This window comes from Cygnus atratus, chromosome 26 (assembly GCF_013377495.2).
Source record: "Cygnus atratus isolate AKBS03 ecotype Queensland, Australia chromosome 26, CAtr_DNAZoo_HiC_assembly, whole genome shotgun sequence".
Classification (NCBI taxonomy): domain Eukaryota; kingdom Metazoa; phylum Chordata; class Aves; order Anseriformes; family Anatidae; genus Cygnus; species Cygnus atratus.
The window spans coordinates 5,108,844-5,128,777 of NC_066387.1; the positions used below are offsets into that span (position 1 = coordinate 5,108,844).

The window sequence follows — 19,934 nt, forward strand, 5'->3', positions numbered from 1 at the left end:
TTCACTGAGTTACAAAAAGCACAGAATACAAACACTCTGATAACACTGGCTTGTATAAAATGTGCATGTCCACAAAAAATGAGATGTGATCCAATACAAATGAGTCTTTGTACGATAAATTCGAAGATAAGTTTGTTCTCTTACCCTCTCCTGAACTTCTAGATCTGCACTCTGTACGAACTGAGGCAAGCGCTCAATCATCAGCTGTGTAATTTCCTGTGCTGCTTCCTTTTCCCCAGATTGTTCTTTCTGCTGTAGGATAGATGCATAGAGCTTCACCATGTTCTGGACGTAAACTGCCTGGATGTGGCCTGGTAGAGTTGTAACTTTAGGCCTCAGCATTGCTTCTAAAGTTTGGTTTGCTTCCTCTAGGTGTCTAAAAAGACAGTGAACACATGAAAGACAATAATTGAGCAACTTCAACATTTTGTCAGTCTTCATAAAGAATTTTTCAAAAACCTCTGTTAAAGTACAAAGTGTTGCAGAAAGACAAGTGAGACTACAAATACATAATCATTTGCTCTCTGCATCTTTTCCCCTTTCAAATGACAGCAGTAACATGATATAGAGGAATCTACAACTATCCTTTTAAAGAAGGGGGAAGGGGAGGGACACCTCAGCTTCCACCTCTACAGTTTCAGTATTTTCCCCATTAACTAAGCGTTGCACGTTACGTGCAACTGCACTGACAACCTGGGACTAGCAGCCCAGGTACTTTTCTGCCATTCTGTACTTCACCACTGCATCAGTGAGGTGGTATTTCCAACCAGTTACTGAACAAAAGTAAAATGTGGATGCCCCATCTCTGGAAGTGCTCAAGGACAGGTTAGATGGGGCCCCAGGCAAGCTGATCAAGTGAGTGGCATCCTTACCCATGGCAGGGGTAGCTGGAACTAGATGTTTAAGGTGCCTTCCAACCTAAGCCGTTCTATGATACAATACCATGGTACGTCCAATTTATCAAAACGAAGGCTAGGTAAAGCACGTGTGCATGCACACTCAACCAAGAGACGAATATATCTAAGATAGAAGTTAACGTTGACACAACACTAAAGATTGTGCTACTGCTGGTACAGACCAGTTTGGGACAGAAATAATACTTCTCATTCTCATGAAAAGCAAGCTCTGCAAAAACCTCTCACAGGCAAAAGAGGAAGAAAAGCAAAAAAAAACATTTCAGTCAAACAGGTTCACTGGATACTTTCCCTGTTATATAATGATAAAAGTCTAACCCTATTTAAAGGGTTCAATCACTGGCTTAATGTCTTGACTGCTTACATCCACAATCATGCCTTATTGTATGAGTGGGCAGGAATACAGAGGAAAAAAACAGATACTCAAAATGAAGCATCTGTCTTGAGTAGAGGAATCTCATGGGGCGAAGGAGCAGGAAAGAAGCAATCCTTTTGTTAGTAATAAGGGTGCACATTCTGAACCACCCTTCTCTCAAAAAGTAGTTTTTAATGATCTGAATCTGCGTCCGAGAGAAGCTGTTCAAAGTGTCATCCCAATTGCACTTACTCAGAGAATTCCCCACATATCCAAGCAGCAGCATAAAGCACCTCACAGATTCCATTCCTCTGGGTGTTGCTGGCTATGAGATGAGCGTTGTCCAAAAGCATAGCCATCTGAGAAACTGCAAATTTACGAATAGCTTTAACTCTGATAGCTACATCTAACATCTGAGCTGCTATAAGATGCCCATGTCGTGTGCCTTCCAATCGGGTCAGTTCCACCAAGATGCTTATGTACCTACAAAAAGCGAAAGGGACACAATTTCATTAATGGACAATCACGCATCGCCACTGCTGACCATTTCGAATTTGACACAAAACCACTGACCATTCAAAGTTCGTGATATATTGGTAATTGGACTGACTACAAATATCTATGATTTTAGTCAGCAGCTCATCCCGGTACGTTGTCCCTTCCGCTTTATCCACATGAATCATCAATTTCTTCACTATCTCCATCAAGTTCTTCTTCGAAACCTGTTAAAGAGTTATCGGAGGGTTGAACCAAAAATAAGCTATTTACTGTATGGGCAAATTCTTCTAATTCCAGTAAAGCAACTGCTAAACTCTTTGATGGACCTATGTTATTGTGTTAACAAGAAATCAGAACCAAGGGCAAAGACCCCCCCGAATGGAAAACACTTTACTACAAGAATTGTACACACAGTCCTTTCACAGATCAAGTGTTCTCACCACAAGGTTGCCCCTGTAGCCTATGCACACTTTATAAACTGCTCTGCACAGCTGCAGAACGTGTGCACAAAGCTGGCTGCACACAAACAGTCAGAATGAAATTCCGTATGTCATTAAGAAGGCATAACAAGACTGAAAGGGCAAATTTGACAGAGAAGCAGCTTAAAGCTGCCTTTTCAGAGTGCTCCAGACTCTTTCCCATTCTTTGTATAACTTATGTCAACCCCAGCTGTCGTGTGCTGCAACGTGGACTGCAATGCAGAAGAGCAGTGACTTATCCCAGTATGTCCACAGCCACTTTCCACCTAGAGGAAGGAGCAGCGAGTTCTTAGGCCTTCCGGGTGACTTCCATAGTGCCTGAACTCAAAGTCTTTCCACAGTTGGATTGTATTTAAAGCCCTCGTATGCTGTACCAGATCTTTTATTTGCAAGAAGTGCCAGAAGAAGTTTGGCAGTTATTATCACAATGCTACTGAGGAGAGGAGAAGAGAAAGGTGTGTGTTTTTTTGTTTGTTTTTTAAACATTAGCCTCCTAAACAAGGGGTCACATGGGCTGGAAGGGAAAGGAAATAGGTGCGGAAACATACCATGCCATACAGCAGATCTAAAGCTCTGAGACGGATAGACTCATCTTTGTCATCCAAACATTGGAGAATGAGATCCTTGTGAGACTGAACTGACTTAGGATGTGTTTTCAGGATTTTGGACATAGCTAACAATCCCAGGTATTTCACTGTGAAAGACAAAAAACTTCTTTCCAAATATAGAAATACTGTTGTGTTGCACATGAAAACTTAATATTGACTGCTTTTATTTACACCAACTTTTACACGTTCAAATAACTCTCTCTGATGAGGAGGACCATTTTTGAGAAACAGCACATCGCAGATTTTCCTCCATTTTATAATCCCCCCGTACCCATAGTTCATAGTCATCACAGCCTTCTTGCACTTCAAGCTTTATCATTGATTTAAAAATATTATTTAACATATAGAACCTATGCGTTTTGAGAGCTGGCATCCTAAGATGAACACAGCTTAAAAAGCATGAAGAAGACAAGACTGGTGTATTAAGCAGAAGCCCTGTTCTCAATGGAAAAAAAGGCAGGAAAACAGGTCAAGAAAAGCTTTTGCACAAAGAAGGTTTTTACAATGTTCTTTGTAGTCACCAAAAAAGCAACCATTCCTACATTTTACTATTATGCTTTCACTACAGAATAGTCCTCACTACTCTGCAAGCAGGAAGTTTATAAAAAGGGGTAGGAAGATAAGTGAGATTTTCAAGACCACAAGCAGTAGTAATAAGTCATCTGTTTTAAAAAAAGCTCCTTATAATAAATGTTCAACATCAAAAATTATTTCCACATTACAAAACCAGCAGTTGCTTACAACATATCAGGCACTATAATAATGAGTAAGCTGTTTGGAGCAAACTCATTGCTCTAAGACTGCTGCAGTTTCCCCCCAGTGACTGGTTGCTAAAAGCTTCCATGCAGACAAGCAACATACTTACAGTTCTGGTCAGAGTCTTCTATCAATATTCTTAACTTCTGTACACAAAGCTGGGAAAAAGAGACCAAGCTTATTACAAGCCTCAAAAATCTAAATTAAACTGTTTGTAAAGTTTACTCAATACACAGAGGTGGCTAGAGCACACAAGGAAGCATCCTAAGGAAGACTTGCAGCCTCTGGTAAGACAGACTTGTTGCATTTACAGATTTCAGAACAGAAGGAACAGAGTTCTTATGATTGCATTGATACAAAATGAATATAACAGAAAACCTTTAAAGGAGGGGAATTTGCATATTAAACCAAAGAAAATAACATAATTTATATCAGAAATGCTTCAGTCTGTAGGATTCCACCTATGTGAGAGCTCTTCAGTGAGCTATTTATTGCTTTCACAAAGGAACGTAATCCAATTTCTCCATAGCGTTTGGTATTACACAGTAGAGCAGAACAAGTAACACCCACCAGAACCCAAACAGTGTTATACCTGGATGCTAGCGCTGTGATTAGGCATCCCAGAGGATAGCGATATCAAAACTGAAATAAACAAACAGAGGTTTCAGTTACTATATTCTGAATGAATATAACGTAACACAAAGGTCAACAGCTAGCTCAGCTCGCAAGGAAAGATAAGTTTTTGTTGTTTATCTTTTTGGTGAGCTAGGGAGGAGAGAAGGTTGTAGTTCTTATACTTTATGAAAAGTAATAAATATCAGGACAGGAAAAAAAATGTAAAGGCATGAGCTGTTGGAACAGCCAGGTCAAAGCTGCTTTATATTACACTTTGCTCTCATTAATGTGTATTTTACTGATATCACACAGCAGTCATGGCTGTAAATATGTCACCAGCTACGGCACAGATGAATTTAAGTGTACATTTCCCTAACATAATGAAATGCAGCAATGGATCCTAGAGTTTATATATTTAAACTGGAGTTTTTCATCAAGCCAGCAAGAGACTCAAGGCTAAATCAGCTCCTGCTGTTGATCACATTGGACATTTGTAAAGCAACGACAACATGCAACCCATGGCAGGAAAGGTGGTGGTATCTTGTTAACTACTGTTGTCACCTAGCACGTCCATGCCAGCACAATCCTTTACCAAGCCAGTAACACAAAGTGACCTTAGTGACTAATAAGCGCAGTGGCATTTTACTCTCCATAATCCTGCAGAACTACATTTCTGGGAAGGAGTGTGGATAGTAGCTTTTCAGGCCATGCAGGGAACTGGCAGGTGCAAGGTGCTGCTCTGATGCAGGTACTCAGCTTCACATTCTCCAAATTAAAGTTTTACACTACAGCCCCTTAGCAGGCCTCCCTGAGGTGATCTTAGCAAGTGAATTTCTCTCTGAACCACAGATTCAGGACAAGAGGGAATGGCCTCAAGTTGCACCAGGAGAGGTTCAGGTTGGAAATTAGGAGACATTTCTATTCAGAGTTTGGAAATTAGGAGACATTTCTATTCAGAGAGAGTCAGGCATTGGAACAGGTTGCCCAGGGAGGTGGTGGAATCACCGTTCCTGGAGATGTTTTAGGAAAGGCTGGACCTGGTTCCACCTGGTTCACCCACTAAACCATGGACCACGCACCATGGTTTAGTGGGTGATATTGGTGGTAGAGAGATGGTTGGACCAGATGATCTCGGAGGACTTTTCCGACCTTAATGGTTCTATGATTTACCCTATTTTCTCTCAGGAAGACACCCTCTTATCCGCAATGGAATTAGCCTCAGTGCTATTTTTTTCCTCACCATCATAACTTCATCTTGCATTTCCCTGATGGAATCAGTGAACATGAAGCAAGTGACAGGTCACCATTTCTTTGCACAGATCCAATGCAGTACGTTCCTGCATCATTATCCCTTGGAGAATCCCAAACTACCCATGAGACAGACACATGGCCAAATTGTGGATATCAACAACCCTCCGCTTCCACACGAGGGCAGGAATGTGCCAGGTCTCAACTGGAATACCATGTTACCCCATTTTGCCTTAGTTTCTTTCTCCATCCCAAGTAGTGAGTTCACATCCCTTCCCCGCTCAGAAATGAACGTAAACTATAGATCTATTATTTCAGTGACCTCATTCAATGAATTGTACCAAGTCTACTTTATTTCTCCAATTCCACAGCTTAAGAAAATAGCTTACTATTTTTCCTCACATAAGAAAATGTCGTCAATGTTTCCATGAGACATTGATCATGTTCTTGATTTTATTGCTGCTGGCATATTTCAGTTCTAACAACACTTAGGAGCTTGAATACAAATAACATAAATTACATAAAATATAATTACTCATCGTTAGTGCTTTGTTTTAGCCTTTAGCAAACAAAACATAGCTGTAATAACTTAGCCTCATCTACTGACAACAAAGGATTTCAGTTAGTTATGTAGTGAAAGAAATCACTGAAAGTTTGCCAAGCAATTTAATGTGGTTATAGAAATACATTAAGTTAAAAAACAGTCACAATTAATTGATGACAAAGTTCATCATGGTCTTTCTAGGTCACAAATTTCAGTTCTCACCTGCTATTACTGTGTTCACACATTCATATAACAGAGACATGGCTGAGGTGCTGAAACAGAAATCAAGTGTTTTAAATAGGGAATAAAGCCATCACATTTTGAAGAGTTGTCAGCAATATCTTGGAGCTAGTTAACACCTTTAATTACACAGGAAATTGCCAGTATTCTGTTCCATATACCTCCCAAGTAGAGGAAATGATTCTCACTTATAAATAGGAGGGAGGCAGTACAGCTGGCTACTGAAAGGAGGGGAGGGGAAAACAGCTGATTCTGCAGTCCTCTCCTTGACTTCCAAAACAGAATGTAGCAGAGATGGATTAAGTCATTTCTTCTCTGAGAAGATTCAAGTAACAGTACTGTAACAGGAGGGATAAGGAAGGAAGCGGTTACTCAAAATCTCAGTCCCAGTTTCAGAGCACTGAACCAATCTTGTCCAAGGATCGAATCAAGTCCTCTGCCCAAGGTCAAAAATTCACGATAAGAAAAGCAGATGGACAACCTCCAGGTCTCTCTCCCAAAGAGAATGAGTCATGCATGAACAGCAGACTCTTGCTCATTTCTACAAGCCAGCAACATATTTTCAAATGTCCTATTCCACTCCAAACGTAAATTCAAGAAAATTGTCAGTTGAACTCTCAGTAAGTAGTGAGATTGAGGATTTCACTTACAAAAACTGATTTATACGATGGAAACAGACACAAAGTGCCCCCCAGCCACACAGCAAACCTCACAAGTAACAAAGGACTGCTTCAGGAGAAGCAGGTCTGCAAAGGTAATGAGCAAACAGCTCTGGAGGCAGCAGTCACAAACTACTCCTGCGAAGGTCACTCAGCACATGGTACCCATGACTCTGGCATGCTCAGAACTGGGACAATCACTTCTGCTCTCTATGCATTTTGTGGTAGGTGGCAGGCTGTTTGGCCTTATGCATGTGTGATATGAGACCCAAAATGACGACAACGGAAGCCAATCAGAACAGGATTATGTCCTCAGAAATAATGAAACAAATAGCTACTGTGGAAGTTGGAGAGGACACAGACAGGACTGAAGACATTCTGTTCACCTTGCTGCTTTTTCTAGCGAAGTACTGCTTCTAGTGAGTTTGTATGTATGCATCACTGTTGCAAAAACTCTCCTTAGTTGTTTGGATGCAAGCCTTCTGGCTGGTCTGCTCAGAACCAGCCTTACAAGCAGTACTATGAGGATGAAGAGAAAATGTTTGGCTAGAGCTCCCTCTCACTGCTACACAGATATCTGTTTTAAATTTTCTCATTCTCGTTCATCCTCATGCTCTGCCACATTAAGAGAAACTGATCTTAACCTTTGGTAACTCCAACATAGTATGACACTTTCCATAACTGGGAATATGTATTTATTCCTTCCTCCTTTCTGAGTTTAGTTCAGAATTAGATCCAAAACAATAATACAAACCAGCTTTAACACAGCACAAAGGTATCTTCAAATTTCTTTATCTAACTGCACTTCCAAAAAAGTCAAGAGTCAAACGTGCAGACGAACAGAAGAGGCAAATACACAGCTTTTTTTTTTAAGGCACAGTTTTTTTGTGTGTATTTGTTTAAATACATGCACCAAAGTAATCCCTGGCTTAAAATGAGTGAAACCGAAGCATGCAAGCTTCTGAGAAATTCAAGACAGTCCACACCCAAAGGCTTTCATTAGGGTATTTTATCTCAGTCAAGTTTCTTAGGAATAGTCTTAATATTACTGCTTTGATACTGAAACCAACACATTCAAGCTCAGGAAGAAGTTCAGAAATGCATCACTGGACCTAGCTACTGACCTACCTAACACACACTTTACCAATCCTGAATAAACAAAGTAGCATTTGTTATACATACCTGTGTATGAGGTTGGTCAGAGGCTCAATTAGTTTCTTTCCCAGCCTAGGTTCTAATGGAGTAAGAGCACCAAACTATTTTAAGGAGTACAAACAAGAAAGTGAATTAATACCTGGTTTTAAGCAACATAAAAACATTATTTAAACTACAATTCATTATATTTAACTAAGCTATATTAAAGTATTTTTTTTCCTCTAAGTTCACAAATGCTAGAAGAGATTCCTGGTTCGTTTTTTAATTAGAATTAAAGGTAACTATACCTACAAGCAAGAAAACTATTTTCATATCCAACACAGTTTAATGAGGATCCCAATCCTGTAAGCATAGGTAGAGGATACTTGCCAGTTTTATAATTTTAATGAGAACCCAATTATTGGTTGACGATGTCATCAACTTGAAAAAGAGTGGAGCAAGAGAAAGGTAGTTCTTGGGATTGCGTCGAGCCAGCTCACAAATAACATTTACTGCAGCAGACTGCACACCTGGGAAACAGAAGTGAGAAAAGCAGAATTCTCATAAATACTTTAATTGTAATTGAAGTTTCTGGTGCAGAACACCCAGAACAAAAGCAGTTAAACATTCAGACTTGCATATTCCAAAAGGAATGGCTCAGCCTCATTACCAGTGATGAGGTAGTGAACTAAACATAGGAATGCAAGACAAACTCAGAAAGGATATTATTTAATTTTGGCTGCTTTCTAATATATTAAACTATCTATCTGCTTTGTGCCCACTATCAGACAACAGGACACTGACATTCTCCTCCCCTCCTTGCTGTAGATAGCTCGTTTGAGGGACACAGACAACAAAAATTAAAATCATTAACCTTATCCACCATAAAGTTTCCAAACACTGCTTCTTTAAAATGTATTATTTAGACATTTTTAATTAAACCAGAAAAAGAAAATCCTTAAACAAGATGACTGAACAAGTTAATTCTAATTGCTCAATCTCAATTTAATCTCAATTTGGAGTCTTCTAGTCTATGTTTCATAGCAGAAAGTTTTTTCCATAAAGCATCATAAATAAGTAGTTTCTTCCTTTGTTTGCAGGTGGTTTTGCTTGTTTCTTTGTTTTTAATAAACATTGTCCCTGGAAGACGCATCTTACATGCCCGTAACAAATCAGTCCAGTAAACATATCTACATTTTTCCTTCTAAACACACAAATCAACTGGACTTCGTAGAACTACAATGCACACAGATTCCTTGAAACAGATATACAGCATTTTGGCACAGTGAAGGAAGACTAGTACCTTCCAGTAACACCAATTAGAAGTATATTTTAAAATTTAAAAATAGAAAAAAGTCTACTGACTTATGTGAAATTATTTTAAGTACATCTATTGCCAACAGCCAATAGCTGCAGCTTTGTAGAAGTGCACAACAAACAAAAAGCTTGAAATCAACTGAAATATTTTCAACAGTTAAGTTAAGCAACAAGCCACGAATCCCTAAGCAGCTTTGTCCCATTAAAGTTTAATCCACCGATGCAGTTTCAGTAACTTTGGCCTTGAAGAAAGCACTAGAACGCATTTTTAATATGGTAACATCTGTCAAAACTCTCATATGGCCATCTACCTGTTCAAACATTGTTTGTGCTCAGAATTTTTTTCATTTTTCACTCTTCTCTACAAGCTTGAAAAGCATTTATACCTAAATGTTTTGGAGTAGAAGCAGTTTACTAAAATCCACTCACCAGGATCTGGATCTTCAAGTTTCTCTTTAAGGCGAGGAAATGCAGGACGGAGGGACTCTGGGTATTTCAAGAAAACTTTGTACATGATTAACACTGCCTTCTTCCTGATATAAGGCTTCGTATGAGACATCTGTTAATGAAACAATTGGGATCAGGCTCTTAGCAAATTTACATTTCCAAGATTCTTCTCAAGGCCCCTGTGTCCACACCAGTCTCTCTCAAAAATGCTTCACAGGAGACTTGGCTACTTCAGTTTCCTAAAACTCAGCTGCTGATGGATGAGCAAAGTACCATCATTTATCACCCCAACTAACAGAAATAACCAATGCAATCCTCCTGAGCCACAAAGGCTGTGAAGGGTCCCCAAAAGACTCAGAAGGAAAAACTGTCAACTTTAATATGTAACAGTTCTAAATTTACCAGGTAGTTACCAGATTTGAACAAATTAACATTTTTTAATTATAGGAAAAAACATTACTCAGTCTTATCAACTCACCAGTGTCATGATGTCATTTGCCAAGTCCCTGGCAAGATCTGGAGTAACAAAACAGGACAAGCCAGTCAGTGCAACTCCAGTATCATATTGGTTAGGGCTACTCAGATCCTAAAAAAGGAAAAAGAAGCTCAAAAATTTAAGATCACACAGGATGTTGAGAAACTATTTTTTCAGACCAATTTCATTCACTCAGATATGAAGCAAAGCTTCTGTTGCATGGGAACATTTATATCGGCTATTAAGAGGAATGTCCTCCAACACCTGCTAAAATACAGCTACCATGGGAATTAATAATTGGCACGAGGAATGGTAATTAACTTATAGATGGGTGACTGCAACATAAAAGCAACTAGAAACATCATACCCTAGTGGTATTTCAGAAGTGGCAAAAAATTAAAAAACTCAGACATGAACACAAATATATTTAAAATCCTAAAAAAAAAGAAATGGAATTAAACACTAACACTGTTAAATCAAAGCCAAATTGTCATCAGCCTCACTGGGAACATGCACTCTTGGTGAGTGCATAACAGCGTCCTAGCTTAATATATTAGAGAAATGAGACTGCTTTCCTTCCAAGCTGCTGGCAGCACCATGACTTTCAGTGCATAGACAGAACACAGGCTACGGTGTAGAACACATTTCGTTTGTCAAGTTTCTTTGTACTTATTTGTAGTCAATGTAGTATAGTCTTTCAAGTGTTTTTAAGATTCAGACTCCTAAAAAATATTAATACTCCTATCTGAGCGTGTTCACATGCAGATTATAAAACCAGATCTCATGGAATACGGAGCATTACAGGATGAATCCTTAATTGCAGTTATTAGGAAACAAAAATATGAAGTGAACTGCAGAGAGCATTTGCAAACAAACTGTGAGAATTAACAGTCTGGATTCATGCGTACAAGACCACAGTAGGAGAGCTAAAACACAAGCCTTCAGGCTTCTGTGTCATCATCTGCATCTCATTTTGAGACCTCTTGTAGGTGGGACAAAATTCGATTCTACTTTGAGAATAACTAAATTACATCTTAAGGAGCAACAAAACTTTGCCTTTGCAACACAACTTTGCAACACATTCTGGCTTTAACATATCTGCAGTCTTTAGGAAAGATACTGGATAACATCCCACTGACCTTTTTTAAGCAAGTAAATACAGACAGTTGGCATGAGACAGCACAAGGGAAGCCTATGGATAACTAAGCATTCCATTAATCCCTCAGATTGTATAATCAAAGCAGACTGTAAACCAAGTAAATATAATTCTACACCTTCATATTCCTTAAAAGAAGTTATTCCTTAAAAAAGTTGTATAGTTTTCAAAACACAAATAGGGAGACAGGGCAAGAAAAAAAAATTAACTGAAATCAAGAGTTTACCTTTCGGATTTGATTAGTAGTCAACATAATTACATCAGTCCCTTCATGAAAGCACTGAGAGGCAGCTAGGTAACCAATTCTCTGTGAAAAGAGAAGGAGAAAAAAAGCCACTATTAAAAAGTAAGTTTAGACAACGTTTAGATGAACAACAACTGGTCGATCTACCAGCAATATTAAAAAGCAGAACAATTAGACAGGAGGTTTGCATAACAGAAGAGGCATGACAGGGTTTTCTATTCTTTCCTGACATAAACCCTTTTCAATGATCTCAGACAAGTAACATCTTTAGATGTAATACATCTATCTTACGGGTATTAAAATTATCTTTATCTCCTACACTTCGTTAGAATGTACAGGTTCAGTGGCCAAGAAGATGTAGAAAATAGGACAGTCAGTAGGAGAAACGGGGAATATTTATTTTGTCCTTGTTGTACCTAAACCAAAACTCCTTGACTCCTGACTTTCAGGTATGAAAGCCCAATCTGGAAGCCATTCTTTACAAAGTAATGTTCATCCTATTTATTTGGTGAAAAAGAACAAGCACGAACAAAACCTTACAGGGGAAAAAAACACATCCACCCACACAAAACCATGCACTTTTTTTTCCACCGAAGATTTGACAGCTGTTGTCAAATACCCAATAGAAAAAGCCTACAGTAGCAGGTCAAGTATTATATACTAGAAAATAAACAGTCTACTTCCTTTCCATACTGAAGAAATCAAACAAAAGATGACGTGCCAATATATTAAATACAATAATGAAACAGCTTGATTAGTACAGCAGGAATTACACAGAAAACTCACTTTGAATGTAAACTTTGATGCACTCATGACTTCAATAATATTGAAAGCAGCCCAACTGATGTCGTAGCCCAGCATCTGTAACTGTAAGCAGAGGAGCCTAGATTACAAACCTCTGAAATATGAGACTCGAAAAATAGGTCAGGATACCTCAGAAAATTAAAGATAGAACAAGAGTCCAAAAATAACACTGCAAGACACCTCAAGATTATGACCCGTTATGTTCTATGCCACCTGGAATAAGCTAAAGACATCCAGAAGTTCCACCAGAAGCAAGTTTTAAAAATACTCTGCATTAATTCCAGGTACTACATAGCAGTTTTATATGCACCACTGTGGACAGATTTTCCCTCTCTTAAAAAAAAAATCACTCTTTAAGGGTGTTTTCCTGTTCTCTGCCAAGGACTGCACAAAGAGAAACAATCACCAGTTTCAACTGCTCATGCAACTACCTAAGAAATAATCCACATGAGAACTCCTTTTTTTAATTGGATTAGTTTTAAACCAGATTAGCTTCCTGACCTAGCTCAATAAAATTGTACAAATACTAGTGCCAGCACAACGAATGGAATGGTATGGGAACACGCAGACTGATGTCAGAGATACGTGCAAAAGCATTTTCACCTGCAGCCTGCACTGAAAACAGTTAAAGCTGGCTGTGAAACCAGTCTAAGAAGAATAAGCAGGCTAGTTCCTCGTCAACAAGGATGAAAAAATTCAAAGATGCAATCACATTGTATCCCCGCAAGGCACTTACATATGTAAGTTTGCAGACTGCATTTGATTTCACTGCAATGTTATCCTGCTTTAGCTCCTGCTTGATCTCATCGATGCATTGGGAGATGTATTTTGCCTGAGGGAAACAAAAAAACATGCACACTCATTTACCATGGGACATTCACTTCTGTAGATTTCCAACACGTTATTGGGAAGAAGGCAGCAGAACTCATTTGCAAGAACCAAATCCATCTCGCACGCAACGTTTAGGTAAGCACTTTACTCTGAAGGAACTGCTCATTAACAAGAAATGTCATGCTTTATTACAAAACTGAAAGTACGCTGAGTTGTTTCTTCCCTGTATTTCCTATCTCTTCCCTCCAACCCCACTGTTCAGTCTAGGGCTTTAGGATCAAAGACTTGCAGCCAAAAGCTGGTCAATGGAGATCGTGTGCCTAGCGGTAAGAACAAACACTTGAGTTTCACCTCTCCTAGAGCATGTATTAGGCCCTTACTTCAATGGAAAGCCAGAGATTACTGAGTCATTATGCCTAGAAATAACCACATAAAAGACTAAATAGCCCACAAATTTAAGGTGACTGATGAAAAGATGAGTCCTCTCTTCTTTTGGGCATGCTGTATGCATCCAGCACTGCAGATGTGCACTCAGAGCAGTCCTCACACCTGACGGGACAGAGCACAAGTCTTTCACTGGGTAAAAATACTTCTGGCTGGCACTTGCCATTTACTCCAAAATTGGCAAAGATGCCTACCCTCCCCAGCACAGGAATTAGCTAAGTGATTTTGCTATTTACACATTTTGAAAAGCAACACCTAGTTATTTGTATGATTTTCTCAGTAATTCAGAGCCAAATGTCACAATGTTTACATTTAAATATTTGGCCCCTTGCTTCTTTCCAAACAATCACGTCTGTGCTTGTGGGATGGATGTGGCAAATGCATGATCTAAAAATATCTGTACAGATTTTACTTCATAAGTAGGCTTAACTCAGATTCTTTCAGTTCACAATTAATTATGATTTAAGTACTGAAGGCATCTGCTACAGAAGTCATGAAAATTTAAAAGCAGGGACATAATCCCTCCTTAGAAAGCCACACATGCACAGGGCATTTATCATTCAATAAAATATGTCAATTGCTGGAAGAACCAGGTCAGAAAACAATTACTTAGTTTCAAAGCAAAACTTTGCCTCCATACCATTACCTTCCACCAAAAAGGTATTTTCCACACAGAAGTCTATTGGTCTGCCTTTAACTAACACTTTTCCTCTTTACACTAAGTTCTGTTTATTATCCCAACTGTTCTTTGGCCTTCTGCAACGTCCTAGAGCAATACTCATGCTTAACGTCATGAAATTTAGAAGCAGAGAATGTTACTTTTAATCAACAGTGTGTGGCAACAAAAAAAATCATACAAGGTCTGCAGTGCAAAGAGATGCTGCAACGATCCAGGTGAGGAAAAGTAGCAACTGAATTTTAACACTAGGACTTCACGCTCCAAGCAGCAGCCACATAATGGTAATCCACACTGCTCTAATTTAGAGTCTAGCGATACCAAAGTTAGAATCCACCATCAGGATGCACAGTGAACACACGTAATTCAGTGCAGGAACAGTTCCATTGGGTTAACAGCCTTAATGTAACCAGAGTAATTTGTCTGGCCTCTCTCTCAAATCTTGCACTTACGCAAGGATAAAAGCCAATGCCTTTGTGGCACTGCTAAGCTCAGATGGAAATGTGTTATTCTGAGAGATTTCTACCAGAAGTCTTTGTTGACCTTCTCGGAGTTCTCGCTTGTCCCACTCCTGCAGCCTATGGAGGTCCCTCAAACAGCGACCCTGCCCTCCAGCAAAGGCAACCCAGCAGGCCTGCTGAAAGAAAGCAAGCAAGCGAATTTACTTAGGAATACGTTAAACTCATTTAAGTGCCTGTATTTGGGATAGAAATAATATCTTTGTACCAGGAATCTTCATGTTAAGGGAAGGCAGGCCAAACACCCCTTTCCTCTACAGAGATTCCCATCTGTCCTCCTGAATAGGGTGAGTGGATCTCACCTGCCACGAAAGGAGATGGCACTGCCTCCAAATGCTTGGCTATATGGAGTCCAGGTGACTTCTCCCAGGAAATAGAAGATTTGGGATTCTAAACAGTCATGACCGTGATCCAAGTCCAGACAGCTCCCATGGAAGAGTTTAAACTCACGTTCAAACTGAACAACTTCTGATGGCAGGTAGGAAATACGTAGTTGACCTGAGATACTGAAAGAACGACTCGCACAACATGCAACTGATCTACAGACACATTGTAGTGAGCCTTGAATATTTTATGCACCCCTAACAGCACGCCAGAGCGGTGTCCCAGAATCCTGCGCCATGACCTGGGCAGCGGGGCCAGCCCCTGCTTTCCATGCAGAGTACTGCACTGCCCACACCCAAAAAGCATCGCTGCCATTTCTCACAGCTCCTACCCCAAACCTGCTTAAACATTAGCTTCGGTTTCCTAAAAACCTCTCAGGAGTTGAACCCAAACCACTGCATGACCAGAAGGGGGACAAAATAGCACAAAGGTTAAATACTGTACAACTCCAGCACAGCCAAATGCAGACTCCTGAGTCTCCAGGCACACCCAGCAGCTTCAGCAGCCTGCCTGCAAACCCCTGCCGGTAAGTCAGTCTAACAGAATGAGCAAATTCCTTAAAAGTGGGCAGAAAAGTGTATTGAGTTCTGCAATCGTACCTGAAACTAAAATAAGGCCTTCTGAAGAGCAGAAGAGTCCTTCCAAAATAGCTGTACACCAAATCCTAAAAGGCTACAAGGAATGAAAGCCTATATATAGAACGCTTTAAAGGCTCAGGGGTATTAACTTTTTGTTAATCTCCCTCGAGTAGCGCTGCGTTAATGAGCAACATGAAGGAAACCACACCATTTAGTCTCCCATTTAAATCTGAAACCCAACAAACCGCTCCCTGCCCAAATTCCCTGCCCCATCTGACTAAACACAAAGCAAACAAGTGTGTGTGTGTGCAGGTCTTTAGAGCTCCTCCTGGCTCTCTGGCCGGCAGCACCCTGACCTTGCGAAGTGCCAGCCCACCATTGCTCCGCCAAAGCAGTGCCACGCCGCACGATGTCCCCAGGCCCCACACAGCCTTCGAGCCATGCAATTCAGCCAAAGCAGACAGCGAAAGGGAGAAGGACCACGCGATGCAATGAAAAAAAGTGTTTGGACATCTGTAGGCATCGTGGACACCAAGCAAGGCCTAAATATTTGCAAGAAAAAAAGAATTTAAGTACTGAAATGGACCAAAATTGGGTTAGTTTTCCCAGCACTGACTCACTGATAGTTTTTTGCATCTCTCGAGTATAGCAGTTTTCTAGGGTGGTAAAACAAATATTTCCCAAGGATGTAATTGGTTCAGTTTTTCCTTAAACACTTTTCAGATTCCATGAAGAAAGGAAAGCAAAAGGAAAACACTTCAGAGTTCATTGATGCTCACAGGATTGAATCGATACGCAGTGATTCAATACCCAGTATCGATACACGTCTTAACTACTAACCCTGTCAGTCTTACCCGAAGCCTTCCTGGGACGCTACTCAATCGCTCGTACGCTTTGGCTGCTCGGCTGAGGAGCACTTTTAAGTCCCAATTTTTATATTGAGCCATTCCCAGCCAGACCGCATTGAGCAAACAAGGCGACCACAAGGAAGCCTCACTCCGGCTGGAGGTAAAAACAAGCAGAGCCAGTGAGCAAAAGAACATCAGCAGGGCGATGGCAGTCCTGCCAAAGCCGCGACTCCGTAGTCAAAAGCTGAAGGGCGTACGGTAACACGGGGAAAAGCCGAGAGGAGCTTTCATCCTTGCGAGGCTGCCAAGCAGGAGAGGAGCCATTCCCAACTCGGGGAAAAAGGCTCCTTAACGAAACACTAGAGCAACCACTCAGGCGCTTGCTTTTTCTTGTATCCTTCAGGAGGAGGAAGGTTACAGAATCACTCGGAGCAGTACAGCTAAAACCCAAGAAAAGCCTGGGGATGTAAAGAGCAATCCCTCAACAAAGCCGTGAACACAGCAGGAAATCATAATGCCTTACTGTATTCCTCCAAACTGATGGGGCAAGCATTTCATACCCACTGACAAAGCACGCAACATCATTTAATATAAGCCCAAATTCTATAATGAATCCAAGACCTCACTCAGAAGATACATGCATTTAAACCAGCGCGAGTGGCTACAACGAGAATGAAGGTACCAAGAATCAAAACCGATCCCTCAAACAGAGGGAGGGAGGGAAAAGTGGGTCACGGTAAGAAGCCAAAACATCAGTTTATAGGATTCTTTTTATTTCCCAAGCCATGTTTTTTGAATTAAGTTTGAAAAACGTTCAAACTTTGTTCCAAGCTCCGCTAGACAAAACTTGGTCTTTGCTGATGATTTCAGAGATGTTCATGAAAGATTTTTCTTTTCTAGCAATACATAAACAAGGCTGAGAAATCGCTCCTCCAATGGAACAATCACATTCCTAGGAAGCGTGATGCTCTGTGCTGCACTTCCATCAGCATTCAAACTTCGTGTTTTACAGGAGATGAGAAGACAGTAGTGGTTAGATAAGTGTCACTGCAGTGACTTCACATTAAAACCAATCGTGAATTATATGCATTTCCAATAGTCTTGAAGAAGACACTCACCTGAGCCAATGCATCAATCTCTGAAATCTAAAGAAAGCAAACTCTCATTCTCACCCCTTAGGGTTACAGCCCAGCAAACAAAAGGCAGTGAATCCTTCAAGCCCTTAACAGGACCAGTCTCAACCCACTGGATCTGCAGCAGCTGATTTGGGACTCATGCCTGGCGCTTACTGCAACAGCAACAGGCTTTCCACCCAGACCAACAGCAGGCGTCGGAGATCGGCAGTCCCTATTTGTACCGCACCTTCAGGGTTAAATACACTGTTTAAGAAAAGAATGATTAACAGTCTACACCAGAGGCACTGACATATGAAATGAATGCATTACTACCACTGTCAAACAAAGTTTGGAATAAGACAATATTAAAGAAGTACAGAGGATGACATTTGTGTTGAGCACAGTAGCGCTTATCAGTTTTTTGTAACACTGAGACATGCTTGACATTTAACCCCATGAAATCACACTGAGCGCGAGCACGTGATGATCTCACACGAGCTGTGCTATGGCCACTGCACCAACTTGCAGGGAAGCAGTAACAGCTGCCTGCCCCCACTTTTTGGTGGGTGTTTTGTAAAAGACCTTAAGAAGTACTACCTGCAGGATGCGAGCCACATGACATGACCGTGGTGCCTAACGCACAAGGCAGTTACACCACAGGCACATCGTGGAGGCAAAGCAACTTTCAAATTTGTTTATGCTTCAAGTAGAAGATCCTGTTACAAGCACAGCACGGATCATCTGCCACCTCTTAACTTTGGAAGAAGACTGGAAAGAAACATATTGCTTGCCAGGCTTCCATCAAAACCCCCAAAAGCCCTTCATGTCGACAAACCCCAGTAACTGACTACAGTACCTGAAACATACGCATCATACCTCAACAGCCCAAAATAAATCAACTGAAGTAACAGCTGGTTTTTTTTTTTTTTAAGCTCTTGGCTATTTTTGCATTCACTTGAACACAGCATTAGAGATAAGAATAATAGATGTTAACTTCTATCATAGATAAATAAAAATACTATAATATTTAAATACAGTAGAAGTAACAGGATCCCTCCCAAAGACTGCTTCATGGATGGAAAGAAAATTTCCAGGCACATGCTCCCACACATTATCTTACAACTAACTTCCCTAAAGCCAAATCCCAGGTAAAGTAGGCAAGAATCTAAGCTACAATTGGCACGTTGCACAGCATTCATTTAAGCAGGTTTGCGGCAGCCAAAATAAAATGATGCAAAAGGTAGCCAGATGCAATAAGGAGTTCAGAAAACACGGTTACAACTTGAAAGGCATTGGAAAAAGCCAAGCTTATCTTTCACTGAACTGTTACAAGACGTTGTCGTGTGTCTGAACACATCTTACTTAGCTTGGCTTTTACTACTCAGCTCTCCAGGGATTTATTCACTCATCCGGTAGGTGGTCTCAGGATCCTAGACCGGGGTATTGTCCCCATCAGTGATAAATACAGTTGGCTTGAAGGCCAACCTTTGCCATTTCATTTTGCAGTCGTCTTCTCCCACGTTATTTATTAGAAACATGGCACATTATCCACTACTCCCTCATCTGTTACAACCAAAGCTAGCAAGATAGCAAGGCTCCTTGGCCAGAAGACACTTATGGAGGAATGCAAAAATCAATTCACATACACATATATGGTTGGTTGAAATCATACACACTGAGTGAAATTTGGCATGGTACATCCATCTACCCTGATCTGATTTATAAATCAGTAAAAAACACTGAAATATTGTTTTAAAAATTCAGCTAGCTGTATACCACTTGCTTAGCATGTCTACCTGTTGGAGTTGCTCAGTATCTGCTCTCCAAAGAGAAGCCCTGCAGCACCAGAAGGTGCTGTACAAACACACACGACCATCTTCCAAACAGGTCAGCAGCGGCCAGGGATGAGACGTGGCAGAAAAATCAGCTGGGGAGCTGCAGCTGAGCACCCAATGCGACCCCCAGCCAGACGTAGGCCTAGGCTGGTGCAGGCACCCCAGGGCGACGCTGCCTGGGTCACCGAGCACTACAGATCGGTCGGGTTTGC

General features: G+C 40.6%; 1 protein-coding gene across 2 annotated transcripts in view; it reads right to left on the bottom strand.

Moving 5' to 3' along the window:
• AP3D1 (adaptor related protein complex 3 subunit delta 1) overlaps positions 1-19,934 on the bottom strand; it is a 44,245-nt gene that overhangs the window by 16,786 nt on the left and 7,525 nt on the right. For both annotated transcript variants that reach the window (XM_035569640.2, XM_035569639.2), the window contains exons 2-15: positions 13,230-13,325; positions 12,476-12,556; positions 11,672-11,752; positions 10,293-10,400; positions 9,797-9,926; positions 8,441-8,580; positions 8,099-8,172; positions 6,240-6,289; positions 4,203-4,252; positions 3,720-3,768; positions 2,795-2,940; positions 1,843-1,991; positions 1,522-1,752; positions 145-376 (exon numbers count right to left, since the gene is read on the bottom strand). In XM_035569640.2, the coding sequence (XP_035425533.1) occupies positions 145-376; positions 1,522-1,752; positions 1,843-1,991; positions 2,795-2,940; positions 3,720-3,768; positions 4,203-4,252; positions 6,240-6,289; positions 8,099-8,172; positions 8,441-8,580; positions 9,797-9,926; positions 10,293-10,400; positions 11,672-11,752; positions 12,476-12,556; positions 13,230-13,325 (1,617 nt within the window). The remainder of the gene's footprint in view (positions 1-144; positions 377-1,521; positions 1,753-1,842; positions 1,992-2,794; positions 2,941-3,719; positions 3,769-4,202; positions 4,253-6,239; positions 6,290-8,098; positions 8,173-8,440; positions 8,581-9,796; positions 9,927-10,292; positions 10,401-11,671; positions 11,753-12,475; positions 12,557-13,229; positions 13,326-19,934) is intronic.